This window comes from Haplochromis burtoni, unplaced genomic scaffold (assembly GCF_018398535.1).
Source record: "Haplochromis burtoni strain Fernald_Lab_line unplaced genomic scaffold, NCSU_Asbu1 Contig_194, whole genome shotgun sequence".
Classification (NCBI taxonomy): Eukaryota; Metazoa; Chordata; class Actinopteri; order Cichliformes; family Cichlidae; genus Haplochromis; species Haplochromis burtoni.
In genome coordinates, this window is record NW_024582555.1 from 1 (window position 1) to 16022 (window position 16022).

A 16022-nucleotide genomic window follows, 5' to 3' on the forward strand; every position below is an offset into this window, starting at 1 on the left:
AGGAATAGAGAAAAATACATTATCCTTATATTACTAAACCCACAAGGTATGAAAGGCCAAAGTCAAATTTATTTATATAGCACATTAAACAACAACAGCAGCAGCACCTAGTGCAGCACCTTGGTTGAGCAACCAAGGTGCTGTACAATTAAAATAATCAAAAGAAATAAAAACATAGGAAGACATGATAAAAATTAAGAAAAAGAATAATAAAATTAGAAGATTTGAGTAAGAAATAAGATAAATTAAAGCCAAGAAATAAAGTGGGATTTCAGGCAGGTTTTGAAAGTGTCTAATGTTGGGGAGGTCCTAATGTGAAGGGGCAGTTTGTTCCATAATTTAGGAGCAGTCACAGCAAAGGCCCGATCTCCTCTGTGCTTTAATCTGAACCTCGGAACAGCCAGGAGCATTTGATCCACAGACCTCAGTCATCTTGCAGGAGTGTACCAGCTCAAAAATCAGAAAGGAATGAGGGTGCTGACCCTTAAAAACAAATAATAAAATCTTAAAATCATTTCAAAAACTAACTGGCAGCCAGTGTAATGGTGAAAGTATGGGAGATATGTGTTCTTGCTTGCGTGTGCCAGTTAGTAACCGTGCTGCACAGTTTTGGACCAGCTGCAGACGGCTAACTGATGACAGATGAACACCAGAGTAAAGACAATTACAATATTCGAGTCAAGATGAAATAAAAACATGAATAGCCTTCTCAAATTTTCTGAAACAGAGAAATGGCTTCACTTCAGCAAGTAGCCATTCTCTTTCAGTACAAAACGTCATTTTTCCATGTGTTGAGGTTTTGTTTTGTTTTTTCATTCCTTAATGATAATTTTGCTAAGTTTTTACCAATTTATGTATGTTAATGTGTGGAAAGCTAAGACATTTACTATTTAACAACTGCCAGCGCACATGCAACTGTGTAAAAATAGTTTGACTGAATTAGCAATTTTCTTTTCATTCAAGAATTGTAGCATGTGCCAGTATCGGTACTTGTAAAAGAACAAGCAGAGTCACATGTGAATGCAAGATGCAAGCTGTGACTGGCTACTTCTATACTTCTGACACACCACCAAACCTGTTTACTCAGAATGCACAGGAATTTGGGCATCAACAGGACACAACAGCTCGGCATGCATGACATGGCCTCATTTTGCTTCAGTTAATGTAGAACTGTACAAAAAAGCAAAACTTTTTAAACACACAACTAAAACTTTTTCTAAGGAGGCCTGATTTAATCTTACTGTCACTGCCACCAGATATTTGGTCAGAGCGCCAGACACTCATGTGTGACTGAGGCGATAAGAAAAAAGACAAGACTCATTCAGACCACACAAACACATTGCTGCCAAATTGTTGCTGAAATGTGGTGGTGACTACTAAATGTTGCTGACTGTGAAACATCGACCATAAACATGCATAAACAATTTATTTTTAAGTTATTTGTTTATAATTTTACTTACAATAAAAGAAGTCAGCACAAATCATGATAAGACCACAACTTACTAAAAATATAACAACTCCTGTTACAATTACAATTGATACATAAAAGTAACTGCCTTTATTTGGTGCTGTCTTACAGAAGCATAACTGAGCTTTCACTTAGTTTTATTTGCACCAATCAGAGGTGGAGCATAGCTGGCCCAACATGTTTGTGATAACAAACACTCCACCTGCTGGTGAGTCATTAAATTCTTGTAACTGATAAAATGTAAATAGTTTGATATGATATGCTAGTCTTTTATTTGTTATTTTATTTGTAGAAATTGATTTGAGCTTACATGTGATTAACCATTATGTGTGTTGACGTTATTTTGGTCCTTAATTTTTAATACATTCTGTTACATCGGGGGATCTTACAACACTTTCTTACCATTGGTTATAGCCCACTCATATCTAAAACAATACCTCCTCCTCTTTATGTGAAAAGCAACTGCATCTCAGTGTCATCTCACTCATAAAGCCAGAACATTAAATTCTTGTAACTGATAAAATAATGGCTGGTGTGTACCAAAAAATTGTTATTTAACTATTATTATTTCTTAAAATACTTACATTTTTATTTATCTCTGCAAATTATTTTTTACATTCTTGAACTCTAACACACTAAATTTAAAAAATTAATATTTCATTAAAAATGTATCACATAGCCTTTTACCTGGCACCTTAATGTTGTAATTTGCTGAATCTGAGTAACAATGGTTAAAGACTAGTCCTGAGTCCCCCCCCCCGTTATTGATCCCAAAATATTAAAAGTCACAATTGCTAGGTTTCACTGCTAACACTGCAGACTAACCAGTGCTTAATCTGGTGATGGATTTTATTGGTTGTGATGCAGTGCTCATAGAGCTCTTATAAGCCCCCTGGTGGAAAATACTCATGCAGTAAGACAAAGATTTGATTTATCCCAAGCTTAAAATTTGTCAGGAAACAGTGCTAACCACTGTGCAACTGTGCTGCACTGTACTTTAAAATCAAATTAAGGATGATTTCAAAAATTTAGAACTAGAAGAGCTGAACAAGATTGTTTCTAGTTAACCCAAAACATCTTTTGTTATGAGACTATTTTTGAGCATCAGAGGTACTTCACCTTTACACCTTTCAAACTTTGACATGTGCACAAATAATCTTTCAAGTGAAAATGCAGAAAAAACTGATAGACTTGATTATTTGTGTGTAACATCTCTTGCACTGCTTTTTACAGCTGCAAATCAAGGCCAAACATAATCTCATTCATCTTTCCAGCTAACTTCCATAAGAGAAGACGCGCTCAATGGGTGTGACTTTTATCAACTCAGGAACTGGTTAATATTAACTTAAGTTATGAACCATAAAGTTAAACAGTGTGGCTTTGTGACTGTGAAGATAAATTCCTTCCCACCACACCTTGTATGTCTGCGTCTACAATGAGCAAGTCAGCAGCTGCTAGGACCAATCCCTTTTCTAGGAGGGCTTACTCTCCACTTTGCGTTTCAAGAGCACAGCAAGAGAATGAGCAAAGTATACAGTTTTTAATTCAAATACCATGGCAAAGCAATGGCATATGGTGTGTCTTTGGATCATATGGCATTTTCAGACCTCAAATGTTACAGCATTCAACCTGGACACAGAGAATGTACTGCAGAGAAATGGAGATCCAGGCAGCCTGTTTGGATTTTCTGTTGCCTTCCACCAACAGCTCAAACCTGCTAGAAAGAACCTGTGAGTGAAAGCAAAACAATTTGTAAGTTTGGAATTAATCAAACGTTTGTCTTACTGCTTGGTATTTTCCACCAGACTGCTGGTAGGAGCTCCACGAGCAAAGCATCAGAACCAGGTGAATGTTACAGGAGTTGTTTACAAGTGTGATCTGACTACAACATCTAAGAGCTGTCAGCCCATTGAGTTTGATGATAAAGGTTTGTGTACTTTGTCTGAAGCTATATTTATCATTGTTTTATGGTAGCAAGTTTATAAGTGTTTAATATTCAATACAGTCCGCTTGACAGTGCCACTCTTGCTTGTTATTCACATGCATTTCTTAAAGGAAAATTACATTATGAACACCACAAAGAACCACATACAAACAATATAAAACACTTACCAGCTTAACAGCTATTGTATGCATCAAAGTTATTGCCATGTAAGTAAAATATAACATAAAATATTCGTATGAGTGTGTTTGATATCGGACAGCGACTGTTCATTGTACATGCTGATTGAGAATGATTATGGTTTTAGGGTAGAAACTGTCCATGAATTACTTGGTCCAAGTTTTTAGTGACATGCGGTGACTGCCTGAGGACAGAATGTAAAACAGGTGATAGCCAGGTGGAGAGCAGTCTTTAACATGGTGTTGGGCTCTGGAACAGTTGCATGCGATTGCAATATGTTAGAGAGAACAAAGGGGGCAGCCAATGACTATTTCGACTGTGCTGATGGCTTCTATAGATCTTTATTAGTTATTAAGCAGCTAGCATAACACAATGTGAGACAGTATGTTTATACACTCTCGTGTGGTAAAAGCTCACTAACAGCTTTCCCTTGGTGACTTTTCTTCAACATTTTCATAAAGTGCAAACATTGCTGTGGTTATTTTGTCAGCGTCTTTGATGTTGCTGGCCCGAGAATCTTTCTTGTTGTATGATTTCACCTTCTTTACAAGCAGACTCATCTCCTGAAACAAGTCCAACTACAGTGGTGTTATATGCAGTTTAAATAAAGAGTTGGTAGGACAGACTGTGTGTAGTCTAAATTGTATAGAGAGCACAGTATTAGGCTGAGAACACAGCACAGTGTGGGGAATTAGTGCTGAGTGAGATAATGAAAGAGAGGTGGTGACTACACATTTTGTCAATGGTTTGCAAGAAAACCTTTGATGGAAGTTCAGATGTGAGAGTGGAAGTCCAAATTTGCTGATCAGCAAAGTGACTAAAGCCAAATGACCCCCTGTGAAAGCTGGTTAGCTGTCCAGTTCGGGCAGTCACCCCCAGAGTGAGTGCAGCTGGTCTGTAATGTTCAGACTGTCAACTGAAGGCTTTTTTGCTTCAAGGATAACAGGGGCTGGTGATATCCAGGGTGAGAGAGGGGCATGTGCAAGAGACAAATTAAAGTTCATAAAGACAGGCATGATTTGGTTGAGTGCATTCTTGGGTATTCCATCAGAGCCAGTAATGATTGAAAACAACCAGTGTCTGCATAGGATTATCTCTGAATGCACCACATACTGAACCAGAAGCAGATAAACTGCAGCAGAAGACCACACTGAGTGCAGCTGACAAACCTGCGATTTTTGAGGGATGCCATCATGTGGCCCAAAGTTTGCAAGAAATATTTTCAGTACTTTTCACAATATATGCCAAAATGGATTAAGACAGGTTTGAAGGCAAAACAGAGTGCAACCTGGTACAAGCAAGGTGTAAGAAATGAAGGGGCCAGTGAGTGTATATTTATATCGCACCCACCTTGTCATGATCCTGGGTCCTTTTGGCCCAGCATTTTGTGTTTTCTCTTCTTGCGATTTTGGTTCTGTTCTTCCTCTGGTTAGTGTTTACTCTGTTCTGCCCGTGTGTTCCTGTATCTAGTCCGCGTTTCTTAGTTTGTGTCCTTTCATGTGTAAGTTCCTGTTTTATTGTGTAGGTCTGCGTCTTATGTGAGTGTTTTCAGTTTGCCTCCCTAGTCTCGTCACATTAATCACTCCCAGCTGTGTTCCACACCTGTGTGTAATCTCCCTGTGTTCTCTGAGTGTATTTAAGTTGTGTTTTCTGTCATAGTAGTTGCTGGTTCGTCTGTGTTGTTTCCCCTCGGTCTCCCTGCATCTCTCCATGTGTAGTCCCCCGGACCTCCCTGCATCTTCGTTTCTGGTTTGTTTTGTTAGTTTTACCCAGTTTAGGTTCCAGTTTCATGTTCCCAGTGCCTTTGTTGTTTGTTTTTCCCTTCGTTAATAAATACTCACCTGCACCAGAGCTGCCGCGTCCTGGGCCCTATTTCAGGAAGCCGGTTTAGTGCAAACTCTGAGTAAGTACACCCTGAGTTAACGAAAACTCTGGGTTTTCGGTTTCACAAAGCGAGTTTAGATTAATTTTGAGTGAGTTACTATGACGACACACTCCGTGAAGCTAACCTGCCCCCTAGCAGGTTTACTTCAACTAACCCTGACCTTCTCCGCCTCTTTGTCGGAAACCTGACTGTAGGAAGTGTCAGACATGGCGTGCTCCTTCCTTGAAGAGCCAGTAGATGTTGAAGCCCAAATTCTCCGCAGAGCTCTCCGCCGGGAGAGAGTGATTAGAGCGCGTTCGGACATTTTATCATTTCCTGATGATTTTCTGTGTGAACATTACCATTTTTCAGCACAATCTATAATTTATTTGAATAACATCCTCAGGCCTAATATTGCTCATGTGACACATCGCGGACATTCTCTCACTTCTGTACATATTATTTGTATTGCACTTCGTTTTTTTGCAAACGGGAGCTTTCTGTATAATATTGGTGACGCTGAGCACGTTTCCAAGGCTACCGTCTGTCGGGCAGTCAGGAATGTTACAGTTGCACTGAAACGTCTCCTGTACTCGTTTGTGGTGTTCCCCGGTCATAGACCCACAAGATTTATCAAAGAGGGATGCCACAAAATTGCAGGTATCAGGATGAACAAACTTAATTCATGATGTGGTGATACTTGAACTACTACTTAAATTTTACATTTATTTTCAGGGTTCCCAGGCGTGATTGGCTGTACAGATGGCACTCACATTCCAATCATTGCTCCTTCAGTAAATGAAGGAGACTATGTGAACAGGAAGTCTTTCCACAGCATTAATGTACAGGTACATAGTTCCCTGTAGCATTTCAAACTAACAAATTATTTCATTATAGTAATGGATGCTAATTTGTGTTCTCTGCACTGTGAAGATCATATGTGATGCTGCCAACATTATCACAAATGTGGAAGCCAACTGCTCAGCCTCTGTGAGTGGTGGTGGTGGAGGACCCCCACCTGTTTTTCGGGCCTCCGCTTTTTTTCTGTTGGCTATAACGGGTCACATTTGAGCATACAGAGTAAGCAAATATGTACTTGTAATGTGCTCAGATAATTTCAATAAGTGCTTACAGAGGGGAAATTAATGTAGCCTCTAACTGCAATTGATTTACATCGGACAAACAGACCAAGCACTATGGCTCATAATACAATTACACCTACCTGTTTGGACTATATTTTTATATTTCATTTTTACTTGCTGCCAGGAACGTTTGGGGCCTGTTGGGTTGCACCTGCGCTCACATCACATCACAAAATAAATGTATAAATAATAAAATAACGTGTTAAATGGGTGGAAATCCCTAGATCAATGTTTAAATTAACACTCACGCATTGACTCTGTCGGCTATGTTTTGCCATGCATGCTCCCTTTCTTTTGCAGCTGAGGCTGTGTTACTTTTTTCCGCAAAATTTGCATGTTATCGGCATATGCTGCCATCAGAATTTCGGCCTCAAGCGCTGTAAGATACATTGACCGCGCCTTCTTTCCCTCCGTCTCCATGGTGACTCGCTTAATCTGTGCTCCACTAATCAGGGCTTTATGTATCCTCGTGGCGCGCTTAACTTGGGGTTAAAGCAACTCCGCGTTGACTGAACTAATTGTTATCAGCCTTTCTGAAACCGAATATTCAGAGTTGGACAGTTCGGGGTTACTCAACCCTGAGTATCGTTTTTCACTCTGAGTTTTCTAAACCGGCTTCCTGAAATAGGGCCCTGGTCCTAAATATTCCACACGGCTTGCCCCGGCAAACCGTGACACACCTAAAACACTGTGCAGCAAAGTTATTAATTTAAACTCCTGTTTAATAGTCCAATACCATATATAACTACTTAAAATTGTGCCAAAATGTAAAGAAGAAAAAGAAGAGAAAACACATGCCAACACTTGCTCAAATTTCATTGTCAATATTTACTGAAGCGTTTAAGTGCAAAATAGAACAAGATATCTGTAGAATTTATCTCTAATGCTTTAAACAAAAGGCTGTTGTAAGGGTTTGGGGACTTAAGCAGCAAAGTATATTTATTTTGCTGATATAACTCATTTAATGTAAATCTGTTTCTGGGAAGTAATCATAAAACTTTCTCTCAACTAAACAATAACAGAGTGAGCTCAACTATCTGGTTTTACAGAGCTCCTCAGTAGTAAAGGCATAAATAACCAGTGGATGGGAGTTAGAGTCACGAGCCAAGGTCCTGGTAAAAATGTAATGGTAAGGAATGCATTCAGATTTTAAAGGAAATTTTAAGAAAGTCAACATCTTTTGTAAATCTAGCCTCCTTACCTTTTAGACTTGTGCGCATCACTATCAGGACTGGGACATAACCCCAGGTCTTTACGTTCCTCACCTGCTGACGGGTCAGTGCTACCTCTTAGGAGACGACCTGAAGGTGGGGGAAGAAGAAAGGAGCTGGCGGAGGGTCGTTTGTGATAGAGAACACTTAACAAGACGTCAAAAGGACCACGACTGGTTTGCCTACTGCCAGCAGGGTCATGGAGCATCTTTTGCAAAGGATAACATATCCCTTCTATTTGGAGCACCAGGAGCTTATCAGTGGAAAGGTACATTAGAGCTTAGCAGTCGAGTGGTTTGGCAAAATATATTCACTTATTCATGTTTGTTTTTTTTATGTTTCATGTTGTTTTCACCCAAATGATCCTGCTCAAAGGAATAGTAAGAATGGAGGTTTTGGACAATCTGGACATCTACAGTGTGGATGCTCGCGAGACTGGAAATATTGACGATTTTAACCCAAAACTCATTCCTCTTAAGTCAAACAGCTACCTGGGTCAGTTTCTTCTCTCTTGAATACTGGTTAATGGTCAAGCAAATGTTAAAATTAAGATATAAATTTTAGTGGTGTCAATGGATAAAACTCTTACAAAGTGAAACATTACAGTGAAACAGCATCATCCTGTACTATCCAGGATTCTCCATTGACTCTGGAATGGCCCTCATCAGGAAAGGTGAGCTGACAATCGTATCAGGAGCACCCAGAGGAGGTTACAGCGGACAGGTGGCATTTCTGAAGGCAGACCCTGTGGCACAGAGAAATCTGTCTGTGGAGCTGGTCCTCTCTGGACCAGGCCTGGCCTCCTCCTTTGGCTATGATTTGGCAGTGGTGGATCTCAACAGTGATGGGTAGGTTGAAGATTATGTCCATTAAACCACAGCCAGTGAAACAGGAAATATAACAGGTATGCACAGACACAAGCTTAACACCAAGACATCAGACATGGCAACAAGGAGGGAACACAAAGCTGTAGGACCAGGGCAGGCACAGAGATGCAGAACAGAAGGAACTCAAAATACTAAACCTGAGAACTAGAAATACTAGAACAGAAACCAAAATATTAATAGTGACAACCCTGAATAACAAATAATCAAGAAACACAAATAAAAAAGCTACAAAACACTGGGTCACCGACCCAGGACCATGACAATATTTTTATTGGTTGGTTCGTCCAACCCATCTATCTTCAAATTTCATGATGATAATCACCCATGTCCATGGTTCCTCTCATTGATTTATCACTAGAGTTCATTTCAGATTTAAAAATAAAGGGTTCCTGGGTGAGGTGTTCTGGGCATGTCCTACCGAGAGGAGGCCCCAGGGCAGACCCAGGACACGCTGGAGACATTATATCTCTCGGCTGGCCTGGGAACGCCTTGGTGTTCCCCCAGACAAGCTGGAGGAAGGTGGCTGGGGAGAGGGAGGTCTGGGCTTCTCTGCTTGGGCTGCTGCCCCGTGACCCGGCCCCAGATAAACTGAAAGAAGATGGATGGTGGATGGAAATAAAGGGTTCAGTCTGAGTATCTAATAGCAAAGATGCATTTCATGAAAAAGATTATAGATTTCTCTTTCTCTAAATTCAGAGAGCTAACATCGTGAATTTTACACTCAAACACACATTATTCATCACAGATTAGGAGGTACACAGTCAATATAACTTTCTGTTTCTATTGCTATTCAGTAGTATTCATAGTAATTGGTTTTATATTGTGTTCTTTTGCTGCATGCAGGTGGGATGACCTCGCTGTGGGAGCACCGCAGTTCTTTGTCAAAGATGGCGAGGTTGGAGGAGCAGTCTATATCTATATCAATAACAAAGGAAGAAACTGGGAGAATATTGTTCCAGTCAAACTTCTCGGACATAAAGACTCCATGTTTGGCCTCGCAGTAGAAAATATTGGAGACATCAATCAAGATCATTATGGAGGTTGTAACATTTTAACTATGTTTACAGAATATGAAAAAGTCACTAAATAACAATAGATAATATTACATACCCCAACCGCATTCACTACTGGGTAAACTACATCGAGTTATGTCATAAAATACACAAATGTAATAAACCACACTCATCCTCAGCACACAGCAGGAGTGTTTTATTGCTTATGAATTGGACTTTAAATTTGTAACAAATAGGTCGTCTCATATCTTCTCAAAGTAACTATCAGGGTTTCAATTTAAGCCCTAAAAACAACAGGAATTAAAAGACACAAAAGACAAGTGATACATGGAGTATACTGTCATTTCTGAAGATTTGTTATGTTAATTTCCAGTTTGGACTCTTCTAACTTGCCTTTGCATGATTAACAAATACTACACAGTATCTTAGCCTTCCTAGATGCTATTTACCAACAAATTACTTAGGGATAGGCCCTCTCTTTGACATCATACAGACCCAAGAGTAGAAAAAAAAAAAAAGCATGAAACAGAGTGGCTAAAGCAGTCTGACACTTCAGTCTTGGCTCACAGAGATGACTTTAGCCATGTTAAAAAAGAGGATGTTAAAAAAAAAAAAAGAGGATCTACTATTGTAGGTGCTCTTTAAATGCATTTTTGGATAAACCCCCAACTTTGTTGTCTCTGTGTTGTCACCATGATTTGTATTAGTGTTTGCCTGTGTTGACAGATATTGCAGTGGGAGCACCGTATGAGGGCTCTGGACTTGTATACCTTTACTATGGCTCTCCAGATGGTGTCAACAGAGAGCCTGGACAGGTGAATTTGCTGAGCTTCCTCAACATCAGCGATTTAATTCAATAATATATGAATATTTACAATACAAAAAAACTTAATATCTTATATCTTTATATCTTTTCTTGTTTAGATAATTTCATCACAATCAAAGAAAGTGAAACTGTTTGGATATTCTCTGACTGGTAACCTGGACGTGGATGATAATCAGTATCCTGACTTGGCTGTTGGATCTCTCTCTGATTCCATTTTTGTTTACAGGTATATATAGAGAGAGAGTTACTGCATAAGCACAAGATAAAAAGTAACCAATGATAAATGCATCCCAGCACTTAATTTTCTTTTTTTTTATTTATACTTGAAGCTCAGTTTAATTTTATGTTAAAACAATTTCTCTATTCTGGATAGAAGCTAACCCCGAGCTCAGTTTTATTTGAATAGACACATTTTATTATTCTGATCATTTTATTCTAATCATATTGATTTACTTTTTTAAAACAAATATGCTGTATAAATACTTTTAAACATGCACAATAATTTATTAATTGTTCACTTTCTGACAGAACAACTTCAATTCCACAAACCACTACATGTAGTTTCAGTGTTTTAAATTCCTCTCTGGTTTTGATTCTATAAATATGAAGGTACAGAAAGTCTCATTAGTGATTTTCTTTCTCATATATGTTGCAGAGCAAGGCCAGTGGTCACCGTCAGCACCGCTCTTAAGATTGCACCAAATGAAATAGACATCGCAAAGAAACGATGTGATGAGCAAATATGGTAAGATGTTCAAAAACACAAATTATAACATGCTCTATCTGCAACGCTGTTGGGTTTTAATTGAACATGTTTGCACAAACTTCAAGTTTTTTTGCAGTCGAAGCATGTTTTACCTACACAGCACATCCTGAGTCGTTCAACCCTAAACTGAGTAAGTTTTCTTCATTTAGTATTCCTTAAATCCATGGTTTGGAGGAATAGTAAAGGCTTATTATACGACCTTGATATGTGTACAATTTTGAGGACTAGAAAAATACATATATGTTCCCAGGCTATAAAAGGTACATATTTGTAGCATTTATTGTAGATTTTATGGTAAAATCTCAGGAGTTTGATCAAATACAAAACAATATCTTTAAGGGTTTATTGTTCATTGACAATTTAAGTTAACTGAAAAAAGTAATGCATTCTGATACATTTCTCTTTTTGACATGTTTATTGGTGCTAATGTGATGCAAAGGATAACAATGGTGCCAAGAAAGTTCTGGGATAAAACCTTCCTGTACCTGCTCTAGTTTGCATTTAGCATTTAAAGAATAATAGCTGGTCAATTTAAGTTGTACTGTGTAATTGTGTAACATTAGGTACATGTTGCTGTACATATATATGGGTGTGCTATAATCAGTTATTTACAGTAGAACTAATACTATGTTAACTGGAGTCAGTTGTTTCTAATCTGTTGAATTTACTTATCTATATTACAGTGCTCAACTTTACTTCTGATGCTGATTATGAGATGAAAAAATCAAGAGTCAGGGTCAACTTTATGGATTCATCTCAAGGAAAGCTGGAGCTGTCTGGTCAAGGGAGACAGGCCTGTCACAAAACTACACTCCGGCTTTTGGTACTGTTTCATTTCGTTAGAAGACATACAGTCTCATAATGCTGCTTGATTTTCAACACTTTCACTTCACTTAGTTATATTGGACTTTGCAGAAAGTTACTTTAAAATGAAAATGTTTAAAATGTAGTACAATTTACAGAGACTAATAATATTTGTCATTAGGTGTTATACAAAACCTTGTGGGTAAAAAAACAAAATCACATTAAATCACAGCAAAGCTTTTTCGTTCCAGAGAAATATCAAGGACAAGCTGCAGAATATTCCTATCTCTGTCACTGTGTCTCTGAGCTCCAGTCAGACAACCAGTGCTAGTGCGGATCAGCTCAGTTTTACTCCTGTCCTCAACCGCTACCAGCAGAAGACCACTTCCTCAGAGGTAGAAATGAGTTTATATGCAGTTCTAGTCAAATTTATTCAAATTTTGCTGGGTGTATGAAGACTTAGAGAGTAAAGTTTTTTGAATGAACTCACGTTTTTGCACATTACACCTGCATGTGCATTTAGTTAAAATATAATCAAAATCAAAGTTGCAGGATGTTTATGTAGCAACATCAGTATCATTAAGAATCAATCTAATACTAATGTGTTTTATTTACTAGTTGTACAGTGTGTAAACTGTACAGTTAACTGGCTTCAGCTGCAATGTCTTTGCAACTGTGGTCAGAAATATACACATATACTCAAGTTAAATTAAAAATGGTTGGTTTCCTGAAGACTGGTGGGTTAGCTTAAGACAAAAAAAATACTGTATTTATTTCAAAGACCCTCAGGGGGACCTGAGCACAGATGTATCAGACAGAAAATAATGAACACAACACAAAAAACAAAACTTAAATGAGCCTGTAGCATACTTAGTGTCAGTTTCACAAGAATAAAACTGTAACAATATCAACCCATAGATAAGGTAAAGCTGGTGTATAAAGGGGCCTATATGACATCCCCAATGTTCATGCAAAGGTGGGTCGATTCAGTTGAAGAGATATATTTCCTCTCATCTTCCAAGTATCAACCGGTGATTTGTGTCACATTTATTTTAATCCCACTGACCATTTTCAGTGTTTGAACAAGTTGAATAACCGACTTAAATTCAGAAGGTATCAGAAGTGAAATACAGAATATTACAATTAAAACTAGAATGCTCTTGACTGTATCTTTCTGTTTACTGCAGTTATTGAAATTGTGTGAATTAAAGCCCTTAACTCTGTTGTTGTGACGGATATGAACAGAATCCTGGAACCTAGCTGAAGCTTTATTAGAGAAGAGTTTCTTCTCTTTTTTTAACAGATCGTTCTAATAAATAGAGGCTGTGGCAGTGACAAAATTTGTCAAAGTAACCTGGACTTACAGTACAAGTTCTGTTCCAAAAAAACTCAAGCCGGTCAAGATGTTTTCAAATCACTGGCCAGGTAAACCAAAAATATCAAAGCTCAAAAATAAAGTCTTTTTTTTTTTTTTTTTTTGAAACCAAAACATGCGACCCCTCAGCCCAAGCTGCATTAACTTTTACTGTCACTCCTTTAGTGAGGATGGTGTTGCGGTCATCACTCCATCAGATGAAGACATAGCTTTGGAGATCACTGTGACTAACAAAAACGGGGACGATGCACACCAGAGTCGTTTGGCCATTACACTCCCAGACATAGTGCGCTACTCATCCTACTCGACCACTGCAGTGAGTACAGAAAAGCTGGTTTTCCCCTCGTTAGATCGTATGTTTTACTCCATGAATCCATATCCTGTTCCTTACGCTTCACTTTTAGATTCCAACTTTGATTTTCTACTTCCTACTTGCTGTGTTACTCTAAAATGTGATGGACAAAATATATTGGAATATTTTAATGATACTTTTGGTAATTTTGGTACTCCAAAATTTGATGTCATCTCCCAGGACTTTTTTATAATCACTGTATATTTATAGACAATGAGATTGCCTGCTTGTTTCCTCAGGAAAAACAAGTGAGTTGTGCAGACAACAGGATGCCAATTGCCTGTGACCTGGGAAATCCACTCCAAAGAGATGCTGAAGTGAGTAGCGTTGCTCAGTTTCTTCCACATCTGCATCACTATTTGCATGTTTGATGGTTACTTTGTTCCTTTCAGGTAACGTTTTATGTCATGCTCACAACTTCTGGCCTCACGTTGAGCACAAAATTAATTAACATCACTTTACAGCTGGAGACGTAAGTAGGCTGATCTGAAGGGATTATGTTACTAATCAGTGATCAGTGGAATGTAAATGACATTCAGTAAGCAAAAATAATAATTTACAAATAATCTTGGTTCTTCCTGCGATGTAGGACGAGTGAGCAGACCATAAAGCCAATACAGGCCTTTGCCAAAGTTGTTTTTGAGCTGCAGTTGCAAGTGAACGGGTGAGTTCTCCTTTAAATTAAAATTAACATTGCTTGTTCCATTTGCCATCTTAAAAATGATTGATTTGGCTTGAAGGATTTAAAAATGACTAATGTAATATCATAACGTGTTTCCTCATCAGGATCGCTAGACCTTCTCAGGTGTCAATTGGTGATATTGTAAAGGGCGAAAGTGCGATAAAATCTGTGGATCAAATAGGAAACTCAGTTCAGTATGAATTTAGGGTAAGGTGATATTTGGTACTAAACTTTAAATGAATCCTGCTGGTTATTTTTTTTTCTCATGGGTCCAAGAAAACATGCACTGTTTCTCTAATAGATAACGAATTTGGGCAGACCTCTAAAGCATTTTGCAAATGCATCACTGAGCATCTACTGGCCAAAGGAGAACTCTGTAGGAAAGTGGCTTCTCTACTTGACTCACATCACCAATGACGGTGTGCATTCTGTCCCCTGCTCACCTGTAGATGAAGTCAGTCCACTTAAACATGTAAAGGTAAGGAAATCCTGTCATTGTTGAAATGTAAGCAATGCTTTAATGGCAAATTAACATCTAACCGGATCATGTCTGATACCAAGGGCTGGCATGACACAGCAAGAAAAAGACGTGAGGCTGAACATAAAGCCCTCTCAACTGATGGATTCACATTTCTTCCAACAAAAAGAAAATATAAAACACTGGTAGGAGAATAATATTTTAATTAAAATTAAACATTAATTATAATAAATGAAAATGTTGCAGCAGTTTCCTTTTACTGCTGAACTGATTCTTTATGCAAACTGAGACTGATGAACATACACACCTGAGGCCTGCTGTCTTCCCTTTAGACCTGCTCAGATGGACTGAATTGTGTGGAGATACGCTGCCCTCTGCTGGGCCTGGACAGTACTGCCCGGATTGTTCTGCATTCTCGCCTTTGGAATGCCACTTTGGCAGAGGTGCTCCATTTCTGAAAAGTGCTATTGTAGTGTGTATAGCCACAGCAGGTAGCTGTTCTCAGGGAACAAGCCACATCATTCTATATCCCCCCCCTTCTAATCGGAATACTATCAAAATTAGACACTAGCTGGTGTACATAGTAGCTCATATAGAAACCTCTATTTCCAGAGGTGACACAGTGTTGTAGTGTTTAGTGTAGTACTGGACTCATGGTAGAAAATTCTAGGCTCAGATTTCATGGTCTTTGGCGTTTCTGTGTGAAGTTTCCTCTGGGTTCTCTGTCTTCAGCTTACGTCTTAGTTTAATTGGTGATTCTAAATCTACCTGAGGTATAAAAGCAAAGTAGATACATTTTGCATGAATATATATGAAAAGGTAAAATGCTGATTGTAGTGTAAAAGCGCTTTGAGTGGTCATTAATGCTATAATGCCAGTTCATCCTGTAAATTACCATTAAACACTAAAAATCACCAACAAAGTGAGCAAGGACAGTGTCAGCCGGTGATCGGCTGTGATCAGCTGATCACGGGGCCGGGGTTAAAAGAGAGACGCCACCCACCTGTTCGCCGCTCAGACATCATTCTCTTC

At 38.6% G+C, this 16022-nt stretch overlaps 1 protein-coding gene across 2 annotated transcripts in view; it reads left to right on the forward strand.

Annotated features, from left to right (window-relative positions):
• The first annotated feature begins 2247 nt into the window (after positions 1 to 2247).
• The window catches only part of LOC102314089 (integrin alpha-6), a 26653-nt gene continuing 12878 nt past the window's right edge, over positions 2248 to 16022 (forward strand). The window contains exons 1-22 of one of the 2 annotated variants that reach the window (XM_042226063.1): positions 2248 to 3198; positions 3274 to 3395; positions 7646 to 7725; positions 7805 to 8075; positions 8183 to 8302; positions 8442 to 8655; positions 9538 to 9734; positions 10434 to 10522; positions 10632 to 10759; positions 11189 to 11278; positions 11365 to 11429; positions 11983 to 12122; positions 12355 to 12498; positions 13407 to 13528; positions 13644 to 13794; positions 14070 to 14147; positions 14223 to 14302; positions 14420 to 14494; positions 14617 to 14719; positions 14814 to 14990; positions 15074 to 15175; positions 15323 to 15433. In XM_042226063.1, coding sequence (XP_042081997.1) covers positions 3023 to 3198; positions 3274 to 3395; positions 7646 to 7725; positions 7805 to 8075; positions 8183 to 8302; positions 8442 to 8655; positions 9538 to 9734; positions 10434 to 10522; positions 10632 to 10759; positions 11189 to 11278; positions 11365 to 11429; positions 11983 to 12122; positions 12355 to 12498; positions 13407 to 13528; positions 13644 to 13794; positions 14070 to 14147; positions 14223 to 14302; positions 14420 to 14494; positions 14617 to 14719; positions 14814 to 14990; positions 15074 to 15175; positions 15323 to 15433 — 2835 coding nt within the window. In that variant the 5' untranslated portion in view covers positions 2248 to 3022. Of the gene's footprint in view, positions 3199 to 3273; positions 3396 to 5187; positions 5340 to 7645; positions 7726 to 7804; positions 8076 to 8182; positions 8303 to 8441; positions 8656 to 9537; positions 9735 to 10433; positions 10523 to 10631; positions 10760 to 11188; positions 11279 to 11364; positions 11430 to 11982; positions 12123 to 12354; positions 12499 to 13406; positions 13529 to 13643; positions 13795 to 14069; positions 14148 to 14222; positions 14303 to 14419; positions 14495 to 14616; positions 14720 to 14813; positions 14991 to 15073; positions 15176 to 15322; positions 15434 to 16022 lie in introns of those variants that run through there. The other variant, XM_042226064.1, reaches the window with a different exon arrangement.